Source organism: Taurulus bubalis, assembly GCF_910589615.1.
Source record: "Taurulus bubalis genome assembly, chromosome: 4".
NCBI lineage: Eukaryota > Metazoa > Chordata > Actinopteri > Perciformes > Cottidae > Taurulus > Taurulus bubalis.
In genome coordinates this window covers 30,541,458-30,565,119 of record NC_136592.1, presented here as the reverse complement: position 1 = coordinate 30,565,119, position 23,662 = coordinate 30,541,458, and the positions used below count along the sequence as shown (strand labels likewise).

General features: G+C 43.9%; 3 protein-coding genes across 3 annotated transcripts in view; 2 read left to right on the top strand and 1 right to left on the bottom strand.

Annotated features, from left to right (window-relative positions):
- Window positions 1–3,802: 3,802 nt before the first annotated feature.
- On the bottom strand, window positions 3,803–9,628 carry mocs3 (molybdenum cofactor synthesis 3). The gene is made up of 13 exons (XM_079217376.1): window positions 9,522–9,628; window positions 8,776–8,908; window positions 8,573–8,665; window positions 7,922–8,042; window positions 7,447–7,521; window positions 6,595–6,712; window positions 6,372–6,480; window positions 6,214–6,276; window positions 5,683–5,846; window positions 5,490–5,537; window positions 4,824–4,920; window positions 4,632–4,739; window positions 3,803–4,032 (listed from the first exon to the last, which is right to left on the bottom strand). Exons 1-13 carry the CDS (start codon window positions 9,612–9,614, stop codon window positions 3,875–3,877), a joined length of 1,380 nt encoding a protein of 459 aa, XP_079073502.1. The 5' UTR covers window positions 9,615–9,628; the 3' UTR covers window positions 3,803–3,874.
- Window positions 9,629–10,339: 711 nt separating this feature from the next.
- On the top strand, window positions 10,340–16,328 carry qpct (glutaminyl-peptide cyclotransferase; the record flags this gene model as incomplete). The annotated part of the gene is made up of 7 exons (XM_079216408.1): window positions 10,340–10,471; window positions 12,685–12,831; window positions 13,169–13,450; window positions 14,415–14,582; window positions 15,212–15,311; window positions 15,650–15,766; window positions 15,858–16,328. The coding sequence occupies 7 exons, from the start codon at window positions 10,340–10,342 to the stop codon at window positions 16,037–16,039; spliced, it is 1,128 nt and encodes a 375-aa protein (XP_079072534.1). The 3' UTR covers window positions 16,040–16,328.
- Window positions 16,329–19,457: 3,129 nt separating this feature from the next.
- Window positions 19,458–23,662, top strand: part of LOC306735840 (connector enhancer of kinase suppressor of ras 3-like) — a 44,185-nt gene continuing 39,980 nt past the window's right edge. The window contains exon 1 of the mRNA XM_079217400.1: window positions 19,458–19,595. Within this exon, the coding sequence (XP_079073526.1) occupies window positions 19,544–19,595 (52 nt within the window). The 5' untranslated portion in view covers window positions 19,458–19,543. The remainder of the gene's footprint in view (window positions 19,596–23,662) is intronic.

Below are 23,662 nucleotides of genomic sequence, written 5' to 3'. Positions count from 1 at the left end.
CTAGTGAGAATCAGCCGACCTCGTAAGAACAACAACATTACCGCGCTCCTCTGGAATGTCAACTTGGACAACATGGAAACAAAAGGACAGCAGGCTCGACACAGACAGCTCCTCCACGTCGTCCACTTGTTGTTCAACACAAGTCTGTTTTGCACTCCCTCATTTCCATTTTCGACATCTCAGACTCAAACATAGCTCAGAGGAACCTGAATGTTCACATCCTGGTGGCTGATGAGAGTGCTTTGCTTAATCACCCTCTTTTTATTCAGTCGGTGGTAATTACAGACACAAAGGGAGTAATCGTCATTATACACAAGCGAGGTTAGAACAACAGCAACGTGTGGATGCACACAGGAGCCATTTCATTATTCCAACAGGCTTTGCGCACCATTAATCCCACACAGCTACGGGTTCAAAGAAGACAATGGCTGAGTGAGCGCTTTAGAGCACCAGCACCTACTCTACATATGTTAAGTACTGTCTATTTATTTATCCACTTTCAGTTTTAATTTCCAATACTTAAAACACTTCATATATATATATATATAAAAAAGGCACAACATCTGTGGTGTTGGAGCTTTACAAAGCATATGATTATATCCAACCACTTCAAATTACAAAAATTAAAAGGTTGTACTATCAGGCTTAGTTTGCACGTTATAAAGAGGCGGATCAACGAGCGTCACCATTAAAGCCGACGCTGTTGATTGGACGCTCTGGACATTCTCACACAACCAAACATGAGATGGCAAATGAGGAAGCCTGTGCTTGCTTTCAAAGTCACTTCTTATGCTGAGGCTCCACTCCAGTGTAATTACAGCACATTACCACTGTCATGGAAAACATCACACAGGCACAGCAAAATCACCGAGCAGTTCTGTGTGTGTGTGTGTGTGTGTGTGCTTGCACCATGTAAGTCCGGTAACGTTAGACCGCAATGTAAATGACTGGCGCTACTACACTGTGTCCTGCAACTGGAGGAGCAATCGGAGCTGTGGTGTGCACGCTTCTGCGGTGTTTGACTCATTTTGGGGCACGAGGCCCAGATGTCCGCTTTGAAAAACAAAGCCTAAACAGATGAATATGGCAGAGGATGGCGAAACACATGTTGGTGCATCATGTTGGTGCCTTCGGTATTCCTCCTAGAGTTTGAAAACAAGCTAATTGCAGTCGGTTCGCGTGTCTGTGTGGAAATCCTTCCACTTTGGACGACATTAGAGAAAACATGTTTGATGAGAGACGTCGTTTCTAACTGTAAAAAAAAAAAACACAGTGTAAGTCACGTGTAAGGGCTGTTTCATGTGCGAGGCTCACCTTCTGGTCCACTATGGAGCACACCAGGTCCTTGACAGCAGACAGTGACAGATCACTGGCCTCCAGGTTCACCGTCTCTCTGGTCAGTCCGATCTGCAGCAGGAAGGACACCCCGTGGAAAGAGTTGGTGGGGCTGGGGACGCTGTGACCGCCGTTGGACAGCCGCGTGTAGAGCGGCCCGGACGGGTCGTGCGGATGGAGAGAGTGGAGGAAGGCTCGAGGTAAGGATGGGGGAGAGGAGGCAGACATTGGGTTTCTTCCAACGGCAACGTGGAGCGCTGAATGGTGGAGGTTTCAGTGAGGGCTGGCAGGAAGAAACACAGCTGGCTCTTGACAGGGGGAGTGTTTGGTCCTCATCAGTGGTAGTGAGTCAGCACTGCGTGTGTGTGTGTGTGTGTGTGTGTGTGTGTGTGTGTTGTTGTTGTTGTTTTGCTTCTTCTTTTTTATCAAAGTGACATTGTTTCTCATAAATTAAGTGGGACCGCCCGCCTGATTGCGCACTCATTCACAAGACGGGCAGATGATGGAGGAAAAAGTCTGTGAACAATCCGCAGACTTCTGCAGTAAGAGCGCTGCAACGGGCTTCATATCCTGGAGTGGCGCTCCTTCCCCTTGCTGAAGTCAGTAATCCACTCTGACCACAGGAAGCCTGTCGCCACACACACAAAGAGAGAAACACACATAGTGCTATTTTTATGATGAAAAAAAAGTATTCACCTATCTGAAAAACAGCAGAGACAGTGAAGTTCTGGGCCCATTGGAAGCTCTCATGCTGCTGTGTTGCAGGGCAGAGCAGCCCGGCTGTATGAATGAAACAGATACTGTTATTCCCTTCGTTGAATTCATCTGCCTTTTCAATTAACGTGCAAAGTTAGCCAGGTTTGTCATTTTTTCTTTCATTAAAAAAAAAAATTAAGACCCCAAAAATCTTCATCAATATTTGGCTTTGCTTGTGCTGTTTTGGTTTAAAGTGCTTGCCGGGCTTTTGAGGAGCATCCAGCCTCTACTTTTGTTCCTAATAGCATTCGTTGTTGTTGTCGTTGGGGAAAAGCTTTTACAGAAACTGTTACAACAACAACAATAACAACAGGCCGTTTCTGCTCGTGCGCAAACCCAGTAACAGCGTTGCTTCCAAAAGAAACACGCGTAAAAGTTGATAAAGCGTATCTTGTCGGTGTTTACAAGTGTTCGAACTCCACAAACATCTGGAACCAAAGGCTCCCCAACATCTGCACCCCTCCCACTTTCGATAGGCTCGCTGTGCAGAACACAACCCGAGTCCAGGACGCCAGCAAAACAAGTTATACAAGACCCGGATTCACACATCCAGGAGGACTTTGCTGGAGTTTACGTGTCGTCTTCACGCAACAACAAAAAAGCCCGTTTCCGACCGAACGTCGCCCTTGAACGCAACTGAAATGATACTTTACCTTCACAGTCAGCGAAGGGCGCTTTTCTTTCCATTGTGAGTTGACTGAAGAAACGTTGTAACTCCATCAACTGAGGAAAGCGGAGTCCGAAGTTTGAAATTCTGCACTTTATGGAAGTCCCGCACAGAGAAGAAGCGCAGCGTCGCAGCTCCGCGTCACACGGAGAGAATGCCGACATAAGTTGTACATACAGGCGCGCACAGACTAACCGAGGCGTCCATTTATTTATCTCTTATCTTTTATTCCAGATTGTAAATTCATGCGCATCTTATTATCCTTCCAGCTGTGTCTACTCCCCCCTTGCTCGACGAGAGAGAGAAAAGGAGCAGCGACCGTCGCCGGGGGATGGAGTCTTTTTATTATCTCCGCATAACTGACTTTCCATGTGTGGGGAGGAAAACTTGAACTACAGTCCCTGTGAAGCAATGGCGCCTCCGATGGAGCCCGAGCCAATGCGCATGTGCCTTTTCTTTTCCGTTATTTCAACTTGGCCCTGCCAAGAGAGAGAGAGAGAGAGAGGTAGAAAAATACACTTTATTCTACACGAGCCGAATTGGTTTGTAATGAAACATTGAGGTCCAGTCAGGAGCTATTGAGAGGGTTCCTATATGTCCACAGGAAAACATAATTGATTTCCTGTGGACATATAGGAATATAAGTATAGGTAAAAGTCTCTACTGTGTTGTCTCTCAAAACCTATAAACAGCTTAGCATAAGTTTATTAAAGGGAAATAGGGGTGCCTGCTTAAGGGACATGAAATGTAAAGAGCAGGTTTAATATCTTAGAAATTATGAAGTCATCATTCAATTAACTAGGCCACTAATTCTAAGAATCAAAAGAAAAGAAAAACAGGAAGAGGGATTTGATTTTGCAAGGATGACACGATGTGATCTAACTGCCAGCTCATGTCTTCGATGAACTGATCAACACGGTAGATTACACAACACATTTTAGGAACTGGTCCATTGTCACACTCTCTATGTGAGAGTTTACTCTTCAGTGTTGACATTAAAGCCAATTCCATTCATTACATATACAAATAAGAAAACAAATAAGCAATGATGAAAAACTGAGTTTATTGACAAAAAAAAAATACTATAATATATATACTGTATATATATAAAATTGATTAATACTGTGGAAATGTGGGGTCTATTCTCTTTGCCCACGCCATGAGGCCTCCACAGATGTCTTTCACTGAGACGCTGTCCACTTCGGACCCACTCATCTTCTCCACAGCCTGCACCGCCTTCTGAGAGTCGTTGCCCGTCTTACAGATGACGTACACTGGAGGAATCAGCAGAGAAAGAGCTCTGAGATCAGTTTGGTGACACCAGCGTCAGATGCAGATGACTACATATTTATTAAATAGCACAGAGAAACATCTAACCAGGGACAAAATGCTGCGCACGAGTTTCAATGATACACATATGAAAGAATCAATGGAGAACAGATCGCTCCTTAGTTAAACATTGTTTTTCTTTTTGTTCTATATGTACAGTACATGGCTAGTATGAGCATCATCGGGGAGGTTCATTGTCTGAAGGGCATCTGTAGATGTCTGATTGATGCCTACTACCAATACAAAAAAAAGAATGAAAAAAAACAACAACTCCACAAGGCTAAATTTAGCTCATTGATAAAGAAAGCTCAACCCGGTGAATACCCAGAACGTCACCAAAATAACATTTTGAATATTAATTCCTCTGAGGCAGGCCAGCTGTTTGGGTTGACCGTACTTGTTTTGGAAAAGGGTTCACCTAGCAACCCCATTATAACCTGTTACTAGCTGTCCAAAGTAAGTATGCAGTATGAGACCACACAGCAGCCTGTGAATATATGCACAAGCGGCTCTACGTGCCTCTCCATTTCAAACGACATGTTACCTGGAGGCCGGCAGTCCCCCTCCATCTGAGGCTTCAGCTGGCTGATTCTCTCCTGAAGTAATCGGACGTGTTCACTCTTCCTCTCCTCTAAACTTGAGAGGGGAATGTCTGGCAACAATGTCAGGAGAATAATCGCACAGAGAGCGGAAACAGGAGATTGATTTATGTGCATCTGTCTCTTAAAAAGGATACTGAGAGAGAAAGGTAAGTGGCATATATCCACCTCCACAAGAGGGCGCACATCCAACAAGAGATGGGGCTCTGCCTTGTCCATTATCGATTTATAATCCTGGAATCACATCAAAGCAGACCTTAATGCACAAATAACTTCTTCATGATGGGAGAGGGGGCGCTTCATCTTCCGGGAAAGGACATTGAATAATATCTATAAAACAGGATAACCACAATTATTCTCAGCAAATGTTGAAATGTTGCCTGGATTTGGTTTTGGGGAGTACTATGAATATTTAAACTGCTTTTTCTTAAATCAAAGGAAACACAAATGGGTTGTTTTTTTACTGGAGCCCCTTGCACAATCTCGAGTACAGCCCAATCAATCATGATCCCAATCTGTGTGCCTAATGACTCCGCGGGTTTGAAAGAACCCATTCTCCAGAAAAACAGATGCAACCCACTGCCACGGCTCTCTCCACCAAACAGAACATGTTTTTCTTTCCATTAGAAAATCTACAGGCACATTTTAAGTCATTTCCCATTCGGGGCTGGGTCAGCGCTGAGATGCAATCAGTTAATGAACGCACAAGAAAACTGGGAAAATTGTGGGTAATCATACAATAAACGGCACCAAATGCAGAGAGTCACGCAATGGCCAACGGTTCTGGGCGATGTATGCTCTACCTGTACCGTGATCCTCTGATCTCCGGTAAGGAGGTGGAGTTTGCGGCACTGAAACACATAAAAAAAAAAAAAACAGTCACATATTTTTCCTACGATTACATATAAATGACATGTACTGTGTCTTATTAAATGGCAAGATCAAATTGATAATAATAAGAGGTGCCCCATCAGTTCCGTCTCCTATATGACCAACCTTATCTGCGGCAGCTGACCCACAGAAAGCCTCGTAGTCCAGCAGCCGGGTCACACTGGGCTCCTCTCCGCACACTGCACAGCCGGCCTGCTTGGGCCGCAGCTTGATGGACCTGAATCTGGCGTCTTGAGCGTCGAACATCACCAGCTGCTGGCCGCAGGAAGCTGGCGCTCCGGGGTCAAGGAAAGAGGCGACAATGTGAAAAGCGCCGCCACCTGCGCCGCTTGATCCGGAGAGAATCGGCTTCCCTGGCTGACGCTCGAGGGCGAGCCTCTCTACTTTTAACCAAAGCATCTTTGAAAGACTTCTCATAGCAAAACAGGCAGATGAGGAGTCAGCAGAGTCTGCTATTTTAAAATCGGGCACAAAACACTCGTGCTCCCCATGCACCAACTTCGCCACAATGCTGCAGCAGTTCTTTGTTGATTCATCCCAGAGGACTGGAAAATTCCGATGTAAAGCAACTAAATGTCCAAGGAGAACACTGTATGTGATGTGGGAATTCAGAATGGAAAAAAAGCCAAAGGATACAGCCTTGTCCAGAGGCGATCTTGAGGACTTCCAAAGCTTGGAAGCAGCCCATTATCCCCGGAACTAAAAAGGGGAAAAGTGGAAAGTTTTACAAACAACAATCATTTACACAGACTGAACTCTGTATAAAGTCAATGGCTCCCTGGGGCGAGACTCACCCACTCCTAACACCCCTCCGTCAGAACAGTTGGTCACCGTCTCTGGGGGTGGGGGCACCGGGAACAGACATCTGTAGCAGGGGCCTCCACGGTAGTTATATACTGTCAGCTACACACACACACACACACACACAGTGAGAGAGAGCAAGAGGGCTTTTACACTAATAGAGTAACATTACAAATGTAGAAGAGCTGTGTTGGGACTCTCGCCTCTCTGCCTCACCTGTCCCTCCATCCTCAGGGCGCTCGCTGACACCAGAGGCTTGCCGCTGAGCACGCAGGCGTCATTCACCAGATACCGAGTGGGGACGTTGTCTGAGCAATCCGCCACGATGTCATATATGAGGTCGGCGAAGTCAAGGGGTTGTCAAGAACGGAGCCACGTGTACGCATTTCCCGACTGAGCATCTATCTATAGCATCATGGTCGCCCTCAAAAGGGCCAGTTGTAACTGTAACACTACACATTTAACTACTACTGAACATATTGTTAAATAACTGTCTTTGTATTTGATTATTGTTCACCCATGTATCACTCCTGAATGAGAAGCCGAGATCCAATGCGAGGAACATTTTCAACTTCTCAATTTGATTTCATAGAAATATGGTGCAGTTTGAATGAACCTGAGATAGTACAGGATATCACAGTATTCCAACACAAAAAAAAGCTAGTTAGAAATATTCCCTTTTACACTCAATTAAAAACCAAACATTAGAAAAAGAGTTGGGAATGAAGCGAACTATCACAAATAGTCCGGCGTGTCATGAAAGTAAAGCGTGTTGTGACGCAGCATTGAGGAGTGTGACTGAACGGCACTCTGCTGCATTAAAAATTCCCTTCAAAATAAAAGCACAAGATCATTTTCTTTGCTCATGCAAAGGTCCGCAACCCACCGAAAAACGGGTCCGCGATAGTGATCATGCCCTTTCATGCCTTTCAAGCCACATAAAATGACGTGGCGGGCCTCGAGTTTGACACCTGTGATCTATAGCGTCGCTTACGCCATCACAGCTGTGCGACAGTTTCACGGCGAAGCGTCAGCAGGTCTGATGGACAGAGGCGTGGTGGAGGATACTGCTGGATGAGTTGCAAGGCGTTCCCCGACGAGAGCTGCAGGCAGTAGGGAACACACTCCACCGTTGAGTTCAACCTGCTCACAATAAAAGTCACGTTAAAAAAAATATGAAATGTATTATTATATGGTGATCAGCAGTCAGAGAAATGGCGCCCCCTTGTGGTCGAGGCTCTACAACGTGAGTGCTGACCACAGTGGGCCCACTGTGAGGGGGTGTCTCTAAAATAACATGTTTACACAATATTTGCGGAGCGGGGAGAAAACACACAAACCAAATATAACCTGTGGTGAGACTGGAGAGCGCCAGCATGTATTGCACTGCAACTAAATGGTCACAAAATACACAGAAGCACACCACTTATCACCACTGGAGAACATTTGACTAATAATATCAAAACACTTGCTGCTCTGTCTCAGGTCTTGTTTGTGCAGTTTTGGCACGAGTGTGTGCAGGATTACGTTTCTCAATCGGTACCTTTTAACTGCACTGGCAGCAGACAGGGCCTTCGCCTGGCCCTGGTTCTCCTCCCCGTGAAGCACCTGTCTGTGCAGGTTACTGAGCTCCACCTCGTCATAGTCCAGCAGGCCCAGGCGCCCTGCAGAGACGCAGACAGGAACGAGTCAGTCAGGAAGTCTTCAGGGTAGATCTTAATCCCATACCAGGGTGGGTGCAAGTGGAACAAAGTGTGCCTTTCGGAAAACTTGACTGGAACTTGTTTTTTTATCTGTAGTTGGTTGAAATTCAACAGGCAGTATAATTGTATTCACAAAATAAGTAAGATTAAAAGCTGTGAATATACTCATGGCTCCTTACACACGTTCTCCCAGTGCACCTGATTGTAATCATTAAACAGCACTAAAAATGGGTAGTGTGATGTGTTTATTTTGGGAATGGAAATGAATAATCACCGTTCAGAACCTTTCCCCCCGCAGGTACATTTATTTTTCCTTACCAGCCACCGGGGAGGTGAACCAGATTGCGAATTTTAGACCCTGCCTAAAAGGGAAATGACCCGCTGATAGCTCAACAATTACTCACACCCGCACGGCACATTTATTTCAAGGTTAATGGTTTGATTTGTTTGGCACCGGGTCACGCTGCGCATTAATCAACTGGCCGACCTACCGATGCCTGCAGCGGCGAGATACTGTGCCAGGGGGCAGCCCAGCCCTCCGCAGCCCACAATCAGCACTGAGGTCTTGGATAAATTAAGCTGACCTGTGGACAATTACAAAAAAAAATTGTGTTCAGTCATGCCGTTAATCTCACTGGACAGACCGCTGACTGCGCTGCGTATATAGCATCATAACGTCTGCAGCCATTCGTACCTTGTACACCCAGCTCAGGCAGAAGGAGCTGTCTGCTGTACCGCATGATGTCCTCGTTGCTCAGGGCTGGTTTGGCTCTCAGGGGCGTTAGGGGTGTCACTTCCTCATAGAGCTCCGGCTCGGAGGCACGGCCCTAATAGCACACGGGGGAGGAATTATAACACAAAATATATAAAGAAAAACAAGTTTAAACCGACGCTTTGAGCCATGTGGCATCAGCTGCCTGCCTCTGTAATATCATGAGCTACATTGATATCTCTCTTTACCTTTGTATGTCTCACATAAGGTGCTATTTGGGGGGTGGGGCTCTTCATATCCAGGAATTAAGTGGTTTATAGTGGGCTGATTTATTTCTTATTTGGTGTTCAAGGCTAAATGAGTTACGTGTTACGTTAAATGTATTTATTAATTTAATTTTCTGACTTTTTGTAAATGCAAAGGCATCTGCATGTATTACTACAGCACTGTATTATGGGATTAAACTCCCAGCATGAATACGACATTCACATGGATAGTGTGTGATCACTCAGTAGTTTGATATTTGGGCATATTGTCCTCAGTATATTATACTATTATTATTATTATATTATGTATATTAGCAGTAACCCAATTCTCTTTTTGTGCCGTTTTCTTTTTTTCTAGGGTTCACTTGTCTCTGTTTCATTTCATACAACAAGGATCAATTCATGCTGTGCTTTAATGTGTCCTTCATCCTGTTGCAACCAATACGAAATACAAGAACAGACCTTTTCCACTCGCGCCAGTTTATCCTTCAGAGCAGCGATCTCTTTCTCTCTCTCCTCGAGCTGAGCCTTCAGGCAGCGCACCTCCTCCGCCATGTCTGCTGGCTCCTCGACCAAAACACACGCAGGGACAGTTGCAATATATATATATATATATATATATACTATATACTATATATATATATATAAACTAGGTATGTGAAAATAGACTTCACGTTTCTGATTTAGCTGCGATGTAACTGTGCGATTGGGACATGTTGACATGTGACGCACGGCACACAGCAGACACTTCCGGGTTGACCACGTGACGAGGGACCACGTGCCAGGTGACGTACGCAGCCCTTACGCTCACAAAAATAATAGGCGACTAAATGAAAATGAATAAATAAAAAGATATGTAATGCTAAAAAATTAATTTTAATTATTTTTTATTAAAAAAAAGAAAGAAAAAATGAAATTGCTGGCACGAATATTTAAGCAAAGCACGACTTCCTATATAATTATGTATCAAGCAAGAATGACAAATGAATATACATTACTTAAATTAGTTGTTTGTTGTTGCTAAATATGAAGCTCACATGTTAACCTAATGGGTCTAGTTCAATTGTCTCTTGTTGAAAATGATCAATTAACAAAGGAAAATATGGGGTCAGTGTGCCATACTCATGAGTTTCCTGGGAGTGGGCGTAATACACACACACACACACACACACACACACACACACACACACAGTGCAGTGACGCGCCGTGGTTTCGAGAGCCTCGGGTCCTGCCTCCTGCCTTTCACATGATCTGTAATCTCTCACAGAGGAGAGACAGGAATGTGGAGAGAAGCGACAGCAGCCATGAATGCGCGCAGCCACGGTCCCTCCAAGATGCGTGTGTGTTCCGCTGTGGCCGTCTTGGTGACATTCATCAGCTGCGCCGCTGGAATCCCCTGGACTCAAGAAAAGGTAAATAGATCAAGAGGCTCTGTTCACGTTGTGTTGTCCTTAACATATTGCCAGGAAATCACAGTGAAAAACCGGCTCCGAGAGTGAAACTTGCAACCTGCAGCTTTTCCTCAATGCCATTGCCATGTCGCCAATTTTGACCAGGCTCAAATGAAGGCTTTCATTTATTAATTAATTAACTGTTAACATCATGTTTACTTTCTTTTTGTAACTTAAACGCATTTGAACCTTTTTAAAATGAACTGTTTTGTTAGAGAAATGCTTGATTCTTGTGAAAAATGATTCACTCCAATTTTGTTTGCATAGTGCCTCTGTGTGTGCTTTCCTTTCCTTTTTAAAGTGTCAATCTCCCAGCAGTTAGACTATTCATTATGGGCGAGGGGGAAAATACAAGTACCCAAATACAGTTGTTATATGCATTATATATGGATTCATGATATTCGACCACCCTCTGCACTGTTTCCCAGTGCTGTTGCGTAATTCTCCTGAGACGCACCTGGGCATGCCTGGCCATTCATGCTCCTCATTTGTGTTCTTCTTCTCCTCCTCTCCTTTTTTGCCTAGTTGCTATGGCAGCACAGCCATCCTCATTGATCCTCCAATTGCAAGTCTTGGTATTTATAGACCTTAAGTAGACCCCTTTTAACCCTCTCTGAACCCAGTGAGCCCAGAGTGCTTGGGATGACTAAATACAGTCAGTGGGACCACATAATTACACATTTTGCACTGTACATGCCACTGTAATTACAGCCGGTGCGTATGGGCCCAACGCATGAACGTGTTTTGTTGTATGCTTCAATTGTAATGAACAGAGTGAAGGAATGTTCCCTCCCCTATTGTCTGAGAGAAACATGAAACCAAATTAGGAGGAAAAACAAACGTCCACTGTGATTTCCCATTAAAAAATCTGAAGACTTACTCTGCATGACGAGCACACAAAAAAGACACAATTTATTCTCAAATAAGACAGTTTGCTGTTTTATGTCATTGTGAGTTGAATATCTTCGGAAAGTCAGTCGGACAAAACAAGCAATTTGAAGACATCACTTTGGGCACTATGATGGACATTTTTAATATTTCACGATTAAACGATTGCTTGAATAAAAATCAGCAAACTAATTGATCGACAACCCCAATATATCATCTTTCATTGGAGAGCACACGGTGCTCTGATGTTCCTCATCAGCTCCCAGACTGCTCTCTGTCCCTCCACTCGGTTCAGCCTGTTACCAGGGCAACAACGGTGCTCAGCAGGTGAACTTTGAGACCAAACAGAAAAAAAAGAGAGCCATGGGATCTAAGAATCAATATGTTTTTTTAAACCGACTCTGTAATGTAGCACCCGTTGAATGGACAAGCCTGAATCCAAATCCGTATTGTGTTCCTTTTAAATTACACAAACTGGTTGATTTGCTCCCTTTTTTCTTTCTTTTTTGAGCAAGAAATAGCATGTTAAAGAGCTTTCCTGCCTCTTCATGCAATAGATCCCTGTTTTTCTGAAGTAGCCCTTGTGTATAGGAGATAATCAACGTCTATTCACACTGCTCTAATCGGCCCGCGTGTCTCTCTCTGAGAGGCGTTAGAGTGAATCTCACAGCCCAACATCAATTTTTTTTTTATCTTAATACAATCTCAAAGATCTCTGTTTTGTTCTCTTTGTAGAAATCCAAACCACAATGTTGGGAATTCCTGCAAAAGTCAACAGCTTACATCAATGGGCCAGTGGCACAATCAACATTGTGTTTCCCTCATTCAGCCACAGATAGGGACTTAACAGACATTCATTGAAATGGAAATCTTCAAGATTATTACTTATGGGTGGCTTTTTTGTAATCCTTCTGACGAAGGATTTTCTATTTAGGTGTCCCATTTAAATCCTGTAAAAAATCCAATCCACTGTTGGCAGTAGGGAATAGTTTCCAGTAACATGAGAGAGTGTTGTGACACACTGAAATCAATGAATCTGTATGCTGTGTCACCCACATTGAAGCTCAATGCGTCACAGAAAGACTTATACGCCTACAAGGAAGTTGTTGATCTGAAACTGTGACTGACTGGAATATTGTATGTTCCACATGCAACGCTGCATGAACAGTACATCACAATCTTATCTGTCTGAACGCACTCAATTCCTCTCAAAATATTCATTGGACCCGATACGATTTCTCACCCATTTTGGTGTTATCTCGATTGTTTCCTCTGGCTCCGCTCAGCTCCATCACCGAGCCGTCACTCTGACACAAGATGAGGTCCTGGCCGCCCTGACCCCCACTGACCTGGAGCAGATGTGGCAGAGGGACCTGAGGCCGCTGCTGGTCACCAGGTACCCGGGCTCTGCGGGCAGCCGGGCCGTGCAGGAGGTGAGCTTACGGTTCCTGCAGAATAACATATCGATGGTGGATCAGTTTCAGATAAAGAAACATGTAACACACAGAGTTGACTATAAATGGGGGGGCAAAATTGTCAAAATTCTGTTACTTTTTCCACCTTTGAAGACATTATTTTATTGGTAACTTTAAGCATGTATAAACATATTACACTGGTTTACACTTGTGAATGAGTCCTCCACCTTGTGTGCCCTAATATGATGTCAGAGTAGGAAAGACAACTCAATTCAGGAAGCCAACAGGTCACAAGTCTCATAGCCACAGATCTTCAGTAATGCTCTCTACAAGTCATATGTATGTGTGTTCGCAGCATATCAAGACAACCCTGGGTTCCCTCGGAGCAGGCTGGGAGGTGACGGAGGATTCGTTTGTGTCGCAAACCCCCTACGGCCAACTGCCCTTCACGAACATAGTTGCCAACCTCAACTCGTCAGCCAATCGCCGCCTGGTCCTGGCCTGTCACCACGACTCCAAGTACTACCCACCCCAATGGCACGGGAGGGAGTTCCAAGGCGCCACGGATTCTGCCGTTCCCTGTGCCATGATGTTGGAGCTGGCCCGCGCCCTGGATGAAGAACTAAAAGCTCAGAAGGTCTGTAGCATGTGATTTAAAGCTGCAACATACAATACGTTAAAGGGTATGCTACGTATTGCGGGTCCTTCTGCCTGTCTGTGACTCTATGTGGAGAGGCCTCAGTCCCAAGGCTTTTCATTTGAGGGTGTGTATTAGTTTTTGTGGTTGTGTCTAGCACTGACTTGAGATGCGGCCGTGAATCACATGCAAGTCATACAACAACAACACCCTCAATGGCACTAAGCTCCGGGAAAAAACAAGGCCAAACGTGTTGCAGACGGTTCCAGGAACAGGTTCAACGTCCCTGTGGAGTTTCTTCATGTCACTTAAACATGAGAAACAAATACAAGAGGGAAGAAGGTTGCAGTAACGACATATAGAGGTTTAGGATTTTGCTAGATATTAGTCAAATGTGTGTATGACTTTTAGGTGAAGTCCTATGGAAATTCTCTAATAAAAAATGGAATTCTATATGAATTTACTAACACTTGAAAAACCACATAATCGGCAACATTTTAGGTACAAAAGATACCTTATTTGTTCCATTTCATGGAAAAACCAAACCAGTGATTCATGAGGGACACACTTAGTATTCATGCCGCTTGCTCCTCTGCCCTTTTCCTGTTGCACGGTTGAGCTCAGGCCCTGTCTGTTTGTCGGCCAGTGACAGGTCCTGTGACAGCGAGTGACCGCCCGAGAGATGTGTTTATCAGACTCAGCTGTCCGTCACAAAGGTCACGGCGGGAATAGGAATCCCGTAGAATACAAATACATTAGGTGCCATGGAGGCGGAGTCCTAATCAATATCACAGCTGATTAATGACCACTTACCGCTCCAGAAGCATATTTTGGGGGGTGTTACAAAAATGAGTTTTTCATATAAAAACTACCAAAGAAAACCTCAGACAGTGTTTGCCAAAACCACTAGGGGGCAGCAAAGGTCTGCAAAGCCTCAAATGTCTTCTTTTTAACTCCCATGCAGAGCACCGCTCCCGACCTGACCCTGCAGTTGCTCTTCTTTGATGGAGAGGAGGCTCTTTTCCAGTGGACCTCCACAGACTCCCTTTATGGCTCTCGCCACCTGGCCCAGAAGATGGAGACCACCCCGCATCCCGCCGGAGCCACGGACACAAACCAACTGCACGCCATGGTACGCCACAGTTCTCTGCTGCCTCTGCTGTTCTGCCTAAACTACTTTGCACAATCACACTCAAGATCATACCTTTTGTTGGTGCACAGCATTTTCAGCCAAATCTGTTTAGTCCCTATATCTTCTCTTCTTCACACGGCCCACACAGACACCTCAACCAGGGAGGCGCGTGTCTTAAATAGTTTCGTAATTCAGGGTAAATCACAAAGACACCCACTTTATCATCTGGGAGGCTTGGGTGTCATGATATCAAACATAATTTATGTCCATGATAACAGCACGTCACTTTAATTGGTATATGTATCTGTATCCCAACCATGGAGAGATAGTGAGACCGTCTATCTGTGTAGACATTCTTGTGTGGACAGACAGAGATAAAGAACCGTGTGTGTGTGTGTGTGTGTGTGGATAGACAGTCAGGTGTGTGTGTGTGTGTGTCTTGCAGCGATAGCACGGTGCATTGATGTCAGTGTGTTGCACAACCGCACCTCTAAGCATGGGGCTCTGAGTTTGATTCTTATGGGACCTGGCTTCTTGTCTTTACTTATCTTCAGGATGTGTAGAGAGAGTTTCTCATGTGAGCTCACCCACACCAATCCCTTGCCCCTTCCCTGTTTCTTCTCCTCCAGGATCTGTTTGTGTTGCTGGACCTGATCGGGGGCCCCGACCCACACTTCCACAACCAGTTCCCCAGCACAGCGCACTGGCTCTCCAGACTGCAGAGCATTGGTGAATAAGCAAGTGTTTTTTTGCTGCCGCTCTAAACACCATGCAGGGCTGTTTTTTTTTTGGGTTAAGGTGTGCCACAAAAAAAAAAGTCCCTTTTAATCATTAGTCATTAAAACGTCAGTCATATTCCAGACTGTCATCATCGTATTGAGACCAATGTTGCAACAGTGCCGACACTCAAATTGTTGCACACGTGGTTTCTTTTATAAAATGTGCAACTAGATTGCGCTGACAGTTGTGGGGTGTGTTTGCTTATGTTGCCAGCTCTGTCAGTCATTTTAACTAACAGAAGCGCGCTATTTTTATTTATTTTTCCCCCCTCCCTCTTATGACTACAGAGAAGCGTTTACACACCATGAACCAGCTTGTGGATCATCCTCACGACGTGCAATATTTCTGGCCCAATCGACCTGTTGGCCAGATACAAGATGATCACATACCATTCCTAAACAGAGGTATACAGACAAGTAACACAACTGCCGCAGATGTGTACATATATTGTGTGTAGCTGTGTTGGCTGATCCTCATCCTGTGCCTCTCTGTCAGGCGTACCCGTCCTCCACCTCATCCCCTCCCCGTTCCCGTCCGTGTGGCACACGTTTGATGACAACGAGCAGAACCTGGATCGCTCCACCATTCAGAACCTCAACAAGATCATGCAGGTGTTTGTTCTGGAGTACCTCAACGCCAGACCCGCCGTCCCTTCAAACCCACAGAATGCCCCATAAAAAAAAATATGTTTTTCAAACGGCATACCGATTCGCCAACTTTCTTTCTTTTGATGTTTCCCTGTAGTAAAGATCTCCAGCTGTTGTTCTACAGACTGAAAGAATAGACTGTATTTAATGCTTTTTAAACACCAACAAAAATGTAGTTCCTGACAATTAAGACGTGAGGTTGAGACTCAACTCTGCTCATCAAATGGTTACAGCTGAAGAAAACATTTTACATAGAGAATATGTAAAAAAAAATATTTTGAAATCTTTGTCGAAACATATTTTTGCCAATGTACGTCCATGGGTGAAATTAAATGTCTTTTCTTCCTAAATGGGTTCATAAAAGGCTTCAAGACTGAAGCTTAATTATCCCTTCAAGTCCTAAGTCCCCAGCAACAAGACAGGCACACAGGATCTTCTGTGTGTGTGTGTGTGTGTGTGTGTGTGTGTGTGTGTGTGTGTGTGTGTGTGTGTGTGTGTGTGTGTGTGTGTGTGTTTTTTTAACCACAGTGCTCTCTTTATATCAGCTCCTTTACTCTCTGATGAGGCATCTTAGTGTCAGTGCTGATGTGTAGGATCTGGTGTCCCAAAGAGAAGGAAAAAGAGCTGTGCAGGCGTGAAGGAAAATAATAATTTGGATTATTTTGAGCAGTTAAAAAGCCATGACTCCTTTTATGTTTTTCCACTTTAATTTACCTGGCAACATTGAAGTCTATGAATGCATTGCAAGTCCAAAATCTCTGATAATTCCATTATGAATTGCTGCAGGGACAACTGTAGCCCGAAAACACGTGCCTGTAGTCATGTGACAACATCTGTCATGTTGTGTGATGAATATATCAAATCTGACGACCCACACAGCGGAGTATATGGCAACACACATGAAATGTTTCACACCTTCAGGGTACGTGACGTTTACTCTCCTGCAGTAAATCTGTTCAGCGCCAACTTGTCAGGGGCAGGAAGTAGGTTCATTTGTATTCTCTCTTCTACATCTTTCATATCCTGTCGTCTTAGATCGTGAAGTAGATAACTTCCTGTGCGGATGTTTTTGCCTGCCTTTGTGTATGTGGCATTATTGGCCCCATTTTAATGTAGATCTCAGAATAATATACACTGCCAAATCTGAACTTCCTTTATTTTTGAGGGTTGAAATAAACATTGGCTCAGAACACAAGCGATATCATGCAGAGTTTGCTTATCTTCACAAGTCTTTGTTTGACTGTTTTGGGAGCTGTGGGTAACAAAGTTGTGGTTCTCTAAGATGACCTTTTGCATGAGGAAGTTGGAACTATTTCTGGAAGTCGAACCAAAAACAACTATAGGGTTACCAATGCCAATCTTCCAGTTTCCCAGTGGCCATCTCTTCCTCAACAGACCGAACACCCATTTCTATCCCTCTGGCCTCACCTCCACGACAATCCCATGATTCACTTAATCCTATCAGGGAGGACTTCCCCTGAATTCCACACCACCCGGATCCCCTGCAATCCAGCCCACTCCCATGAGAACTGACCGTGGATCTGAGTTTCCTAAATGTTTGGGACGCCTGGCAACAGTGTACACAAACATACTGTATATCTTGTCTTGAAGGAGATTAAAATTATAACAGCTTCAAGGGGCATTTGTTACCAAAAACTGCAATTTGTTGTACAGTTTCCCCCCAAACTCCAGAAAACAGTGTTTTAATGCTTTCTCGTAAACAGTGGTAAAACTGTGGTGTTTAGAGATATCTTTGCTTATTTTTTTTTGTCATATAATGTAATCAGGTTCACCCCCACTTCTTTTGTGTTTGGTTTTCTATAAAAGCTTATCTTAAGCATTCTACCTGTCAGTCATCACCTAAATTACTTGGTTACGCTGTAGTGGAGAAGATATCTCTAATTAACTTTAATCCAACGAAAGGACTCCTATTCAAAATATGTCTTGGCAGCAAGGAAACCAGCATGCTGGAACAAGGACAAAGACGCTAAGTAATTGTTGTGAAGCATTGGGGCTTCAAGTTTTCCCAGGTATAATAACAGCCGAGCTGGAATCTGCAGCTGATTACAGTACAGAGTATAAAACAGCTTCCAGCTGTTCAGTAATGGAGTGACGGGAAGAGCCGGGACTCTCACATGCAAGGTGTGCTTCAGATTGTTAAAAAACAATAAACCAGGAGAGGTTACTTAATGTCGCAAAGCCTCTTAGGGCAAATAGCCAAAACATGCTGGAGTTTCAACACTTGTATGGAATAGATCAACCCTATTATTTAAAAAAAAGAAGGTCCTACTTTATTTTGATATTTCCTAACACACTGACACTACTGGATATGACTTCTAATTTTTTGTGTAGCTAGTTGTTGCCACAGAATATACCTGTACACCTGCTCTCACTAATCCCGATCTACATGTTGCTTGTAGCATATGTCACCGTATCAGGCAAGGAAACAAGAGGATGTTGGGTCAAATCAAATGCAAATTATTTACGATCATACATCAGATATTGCCAAATAACAATCCAAAAGGGGTTTTACATCATCTTACTGTTCAAATATGTCAATCACACACAAATTAGACAATAGTATCTTTCTAACTATGGGATGGCTGTATACATTTTCTCTTAATGAGTTACTGATAGTGTATCCAATGTGAACATGTGTGTACAGCCTGCTTCTACATGACCAGCTGAGAGGCTCGTCACCAACAGAGAGCAGCACTGAGCCACATTCAGTTTAGTGGAAGGAAAAAAGTCCCAGCAGCTTCTGAAGCTTTTTCTTACGTGGTATTAAAAAAAATGGTAATGAAACAATAAGGACTTAATGTCATGTATAGGTATTATTACCAATATGACCCGTGAATAGAGAGATGTTTAATGCAAGGATGCACTGACCTTTTTAACTGTGATTCGCAATTTATATTATGTTGACAGACTCACAGTTAAATATGTGTTCTGGAAAAGTTTTCTTCAAGAGAAACACAATAATATATAAACTGGGCAGCACACTGTTTGTGGCCTACACACACCTCCAGTTTCAAATGAGGGCGGTGAACATACAGAAACTACCTACATCATATGGTAAGTTCAGGTGCTCTCCGTAAACTTTTGCTCCCATTCCGATTAGTTACTGACTATTTTGTGTTCGAGTGTTTTGGGTCAGAAATATATTTTTTTAAATGGCTGTTATAAAATAAGTCGAATCATAAATACTTTCACGCAAAAATCTTATTTCGGGGCTTGCTTGGTCGTTTATTTGTACCCCAACTGTGTTTCATCCCAGTATTCCCGGCAGCACGTGAACGCAGCATGAATCCCTGCGCGAGGCGGTGAGGAGCTGTGAGTGGATTTCAGTCCAACCTCCACTCACGCGCGTGCGGAGTTGTTTAGTGGGTGAACACAAACAGACGAGCAGCACCAACCTGTTGAGAATGTGACAGCAACTGTTTATTTTGTATTTTTTTCATTATTTAAATTGTACAACCACGTCGCCAAAAAACTTTGGCACGTTTGTTGCCTCCGTGTTGTGGTAAAGGAGCCATGGAGCCGATAACAAAGTGGACGCAAAAGCAAGTTGTCGAATGGATGAGAGGTAAGTCTATCGCACTTTTGTTTATAAGGCTAAATTATGAATTTTTTGGGACCAGAAAAAAATACCACATGGTCTTTTAAAAGCCATTCCCACACGAGTCGCCGCCCGGTTATCTCGAGCTAGTTTCGTAGAAACTGCTCCCGTGTGACAACATACCTCCGCCGAGGTGCTAACAATGGGTCTGCGTTTTACTCCTCCAGATGTTAGCAACTTGCGCTGTGTAACTCTAATCATTTGCGATGTCGGAATCTAGTTCTGTGTGACCTTTTTATTCGGTTTTCGGCGACGAGCATTAGCGGACAACTCTCCAACAACAGTGCTGGAGGTACACACGTCTGACAACGGACACACTTCCGAAGGAAACCACGAAGTCATATAACGTTATCCTCCCGTTACAGACTCCTATCTGCTGTTTCCTCTCGTATCTGAAGGCAGATTCTACTAGTGAGTAAAGATGGGGATCACTGTCACAGCCTAATACACACACTCAGTGTTTTTAATTAACGAATACTGATGTGCCCTCTTGCTCCCTCTGAAGAAGTCGAATTGATTGGAACTCAATCAATCTGTTTTAGTGTTTTTTTTTTTTTTAAATTAATTCCCCCTAACACTTCATGAAACCATACCTGTTTCAGATGCTCAGGAATGCTCGCTATGGCAATGACACAAGTGCAGTTTGAGTCTGGGTTCAGTCACAGTGTAGGTATGTGTGAGCGACACCAAATGGTATGTGAAGAATAGATGGAAGTACTCAAGTGTGTGTGTGTGTGTGTGTGTGTGTGTGTGTGTGTGTGTGTGTGTGTGTGTGTGTGTGTGTGTGTGACCAAAACTAGTAATGGGGCTGTTTATATTGAAGCTCCTTGTCTTTGCTTACTGTTTAGGACATTTTTATAAGCATCCCAAAACAAATCATAGGTGACTTCCATTTTTAATCCCATACTTTGTATCTCAAGGGTGAACTCTTTTTTTTTTTTTTTTTAAAGTTTTATTCGTTGGAACTATGACGGTGTTGTAGTGCAGTATCTGTTGATTTTGAGTCAAGCTAACAATTGTAGTTTTCTACACAGGCCCTATTGATCTGACCCTGCAGTTGTAGTTGTCTCTAGGATTTAACCATTTGAACTAACTGTATTGACGGCAAACCATTCATGGGAATATTTCAGAAAACCCATTATTTTTGCATACCTGGTTCAGTCATATTGAACATAGGGTCAGCTTCTTTTCTTTCTTACGATTCATAGTACCAACTGGTGGCTCAGTAGGCCAATTAGGTAATTATATCGCTGTTAATCAGGGTTGCAATTAATTCAACTTAATCAAAAGCGCCCACTGATGCTTTGCTTGTACACTCCAAACTCAACGAAGCAGAGGACGCAGCCTCGCAGAGTCACCCCTGAAATCTTAACTTTCCTCATTGTGGTCTAGCAAAGACCAAACAACCATTTGCTTTGGTTAGAGGCGTCGTCGGTGGGTGTAGACTACAATCACTTTGCCTTTAAGTAGCCAGAGCCGCAAATCAAATAGCGCTAATATTCCAAATACAGCGCTGCTTGTTGTCATAATTTAAAACCACTCCACAGATCACCGACAGGTCAGTCCGCCTGCCAGGTCAGTCGAGTCTTAAAGAACGTTTTTAACCTCATCTCTTGATGGAAAAAATGTAGCGCAATTTAACATGAAATAAACAAAACCTTATTGGTCCTCAACAGAGTCGTATTGTCCTCGGTGCTACACACAGCCCACAACATGGCACGTTATCACTGATTGATGTTTGACTGAAGAAAACAACTTGTGTGATTCCTTTCATATCCAACTCAAGCGGCACCGCACCAAAGTACAATCCTCTTTGAGAGCGGGGTCATCGCCTCGGTTGACCTGTTCACACCAATCGCAAACACAGGCGTTTGCAGAGTTGTTGCGCCTGCATGAAAGAAGTTCAATTAAGACTTCCAGAAAGCGCCGTATGAAGAAGACCGCCGCTCTCGTTTGCCCCAGGTTGTTGCCTCCTCGGTAGGACAGGGACTGCTTTTGTGTATTGAGGCTGTTGTTAATCACTTGCATTGTTCCAGGAGATCAAGCAGCGGTTGGTGGATGTTTATTGCCAGTGAAAGGGCGTTTGGTTCTTTCTTTTTAAACCCCGTTTGTTTTTTGTTTGGGGACTGGAGTTGCCCTGAAGGACATTTCCCTCACCAGAAACTCTGATCTTCCAGCTGGACCTGTGGTGTCGTGTGATAGGTATTCCATATGTCATGTGTGGGACTACTTACCCTGGAGGGCCCTCTTCTAATGAAGGCAGCAGGACTATGTTTTAGCTTTTTTAATTAGTAAATTATTACATTTTGGGTTTGTGTAAAGTTAACTAATGTTTGAGGAACTATCTACAGTAACATGATTGATACGGTGACCCACATTCACAAAGTCAAAAGTTTAAGTCATATGCTGCTCGTCATTTTCCAAATATAGTCCTGAATCCATTGGCAATGCCTCCGCTGAGACTGTCTGGCACTGTTGAGGAGAATGTTTAGCCCTAAATAAGATGAAAATGTTCTCCTTTTTCCCCTCCCCGCTTGTCCACCTTGTAAGAGTAAGACTGCCAATGTTTTAACAAGGCATTCCAAACATGCAAATCTGCACAACTAAAGTCTGACAGAGTGGCTTTTATAAGTCCAGACAAGCTGGAATCCTGGATGTCCTCCAGCACTTTCTGTACTTGTATACCGGCTAATCAAGTTTCAAAACCCTGTATCTAGACGTGGATTTAAGCACGTGATGGGTTTATTTTGAGAAAGAAGTCACTGAAATCCTGTTGATCAAGTGGCCCATAATCTGCGTCCTACCCATGTTCTCATGCCTGCCTCTCAGTAGCTCATCAGTGACGTGTACGGGTGTCGAACGTTACCCATAACCAGAAGTCCGACACGAACGGCCAGATGCAGTGTCCCTTCACCACGTCATAAAGCGGCTTTGATGTTGTGTGGATGGAAACTTGAGAGTAGTAGCAAGCCCGTGTGTTGCTGTGTCCTGCCTCTCCACTCGCACCAAAGTGCCAAGGAGGCAATTAGCTTGTCAGAGAGGTGGCAAACGTGTGTGTGTGTGTGTGTGTGTGTGTGTGTGCTTCAGAAAATAGCAGCGCTTGTCTCCGAGTCTGCATATGCTGAGTGATTCCACTGACGGGTTGCTTTCGGCAGCCTTATCTGTTGAGGTGATATTGAGGTGTGGGCAATGATGGCTCATGATCCTTATCTGGCTAAAAACAGAGACTTCCTAAACAGGAGCGTGAACAGACGTTTTGCAGACGCCTCTCTTTTCGCACCGGCTGTATCGGATAAGTGAGGTTCTATGTTTGTATCTGCATCTGAGAGGACGGGTGTTGAATAAATCCAAACACAGGCTTTAGGAACAGTGGAAAGCCTCACCGATTTAAGGAAGTAACAACATTGAAATAATATTCTATCGAAAGTCAATGTTCCTTTTTTGATATCCCCTAATTAAAACTCCTATCTTTGTCATTTCCCAGTTTCCAGTCATCTGGCCAGTCAACTTTTAAAATTGACCTATTGTGTTCCAGATAACCACGTTACCGTTCCATAGAAAAGGGCATTTAGAGTTCAGGGGAAGTGCTGTAAGAGGATTCCCCCCGGGGAGAGGAGACTGAAAAGGACTGTTGTGGTTTCGTCCCTGCCGGCCCGTTTCTCACACAGCCTGGTGTCCCAGCCGTACAGCCCCAGGAGCTCTAACATATGGGGACTTTTCTGAGAAATCATTAATAGTTAATGTCACTGTTCTAATCTTGCAATGAGGAGACAAAGACGTAACACAGGTTTGATTGAAAGTTGTGCTTCAACCAGTGCATTCTGCATTGATGTTGTGTTTGTACAGCACTTCACAGGGTGTTTTTATTATTTTCTTTTCTTCTTCTTATCAGTAAATCAAAAGCAGTTTGCGTTTGCATGAATATCCAACAGTTTTTGTCTCCGTGCCAGGCAAAGGACAAGTGTCACCTTGTATGCCGGTCAACCTGGGCTGGACCAGTTTGCTTTCTGTATTCAAATCTAAAATGTGCATTG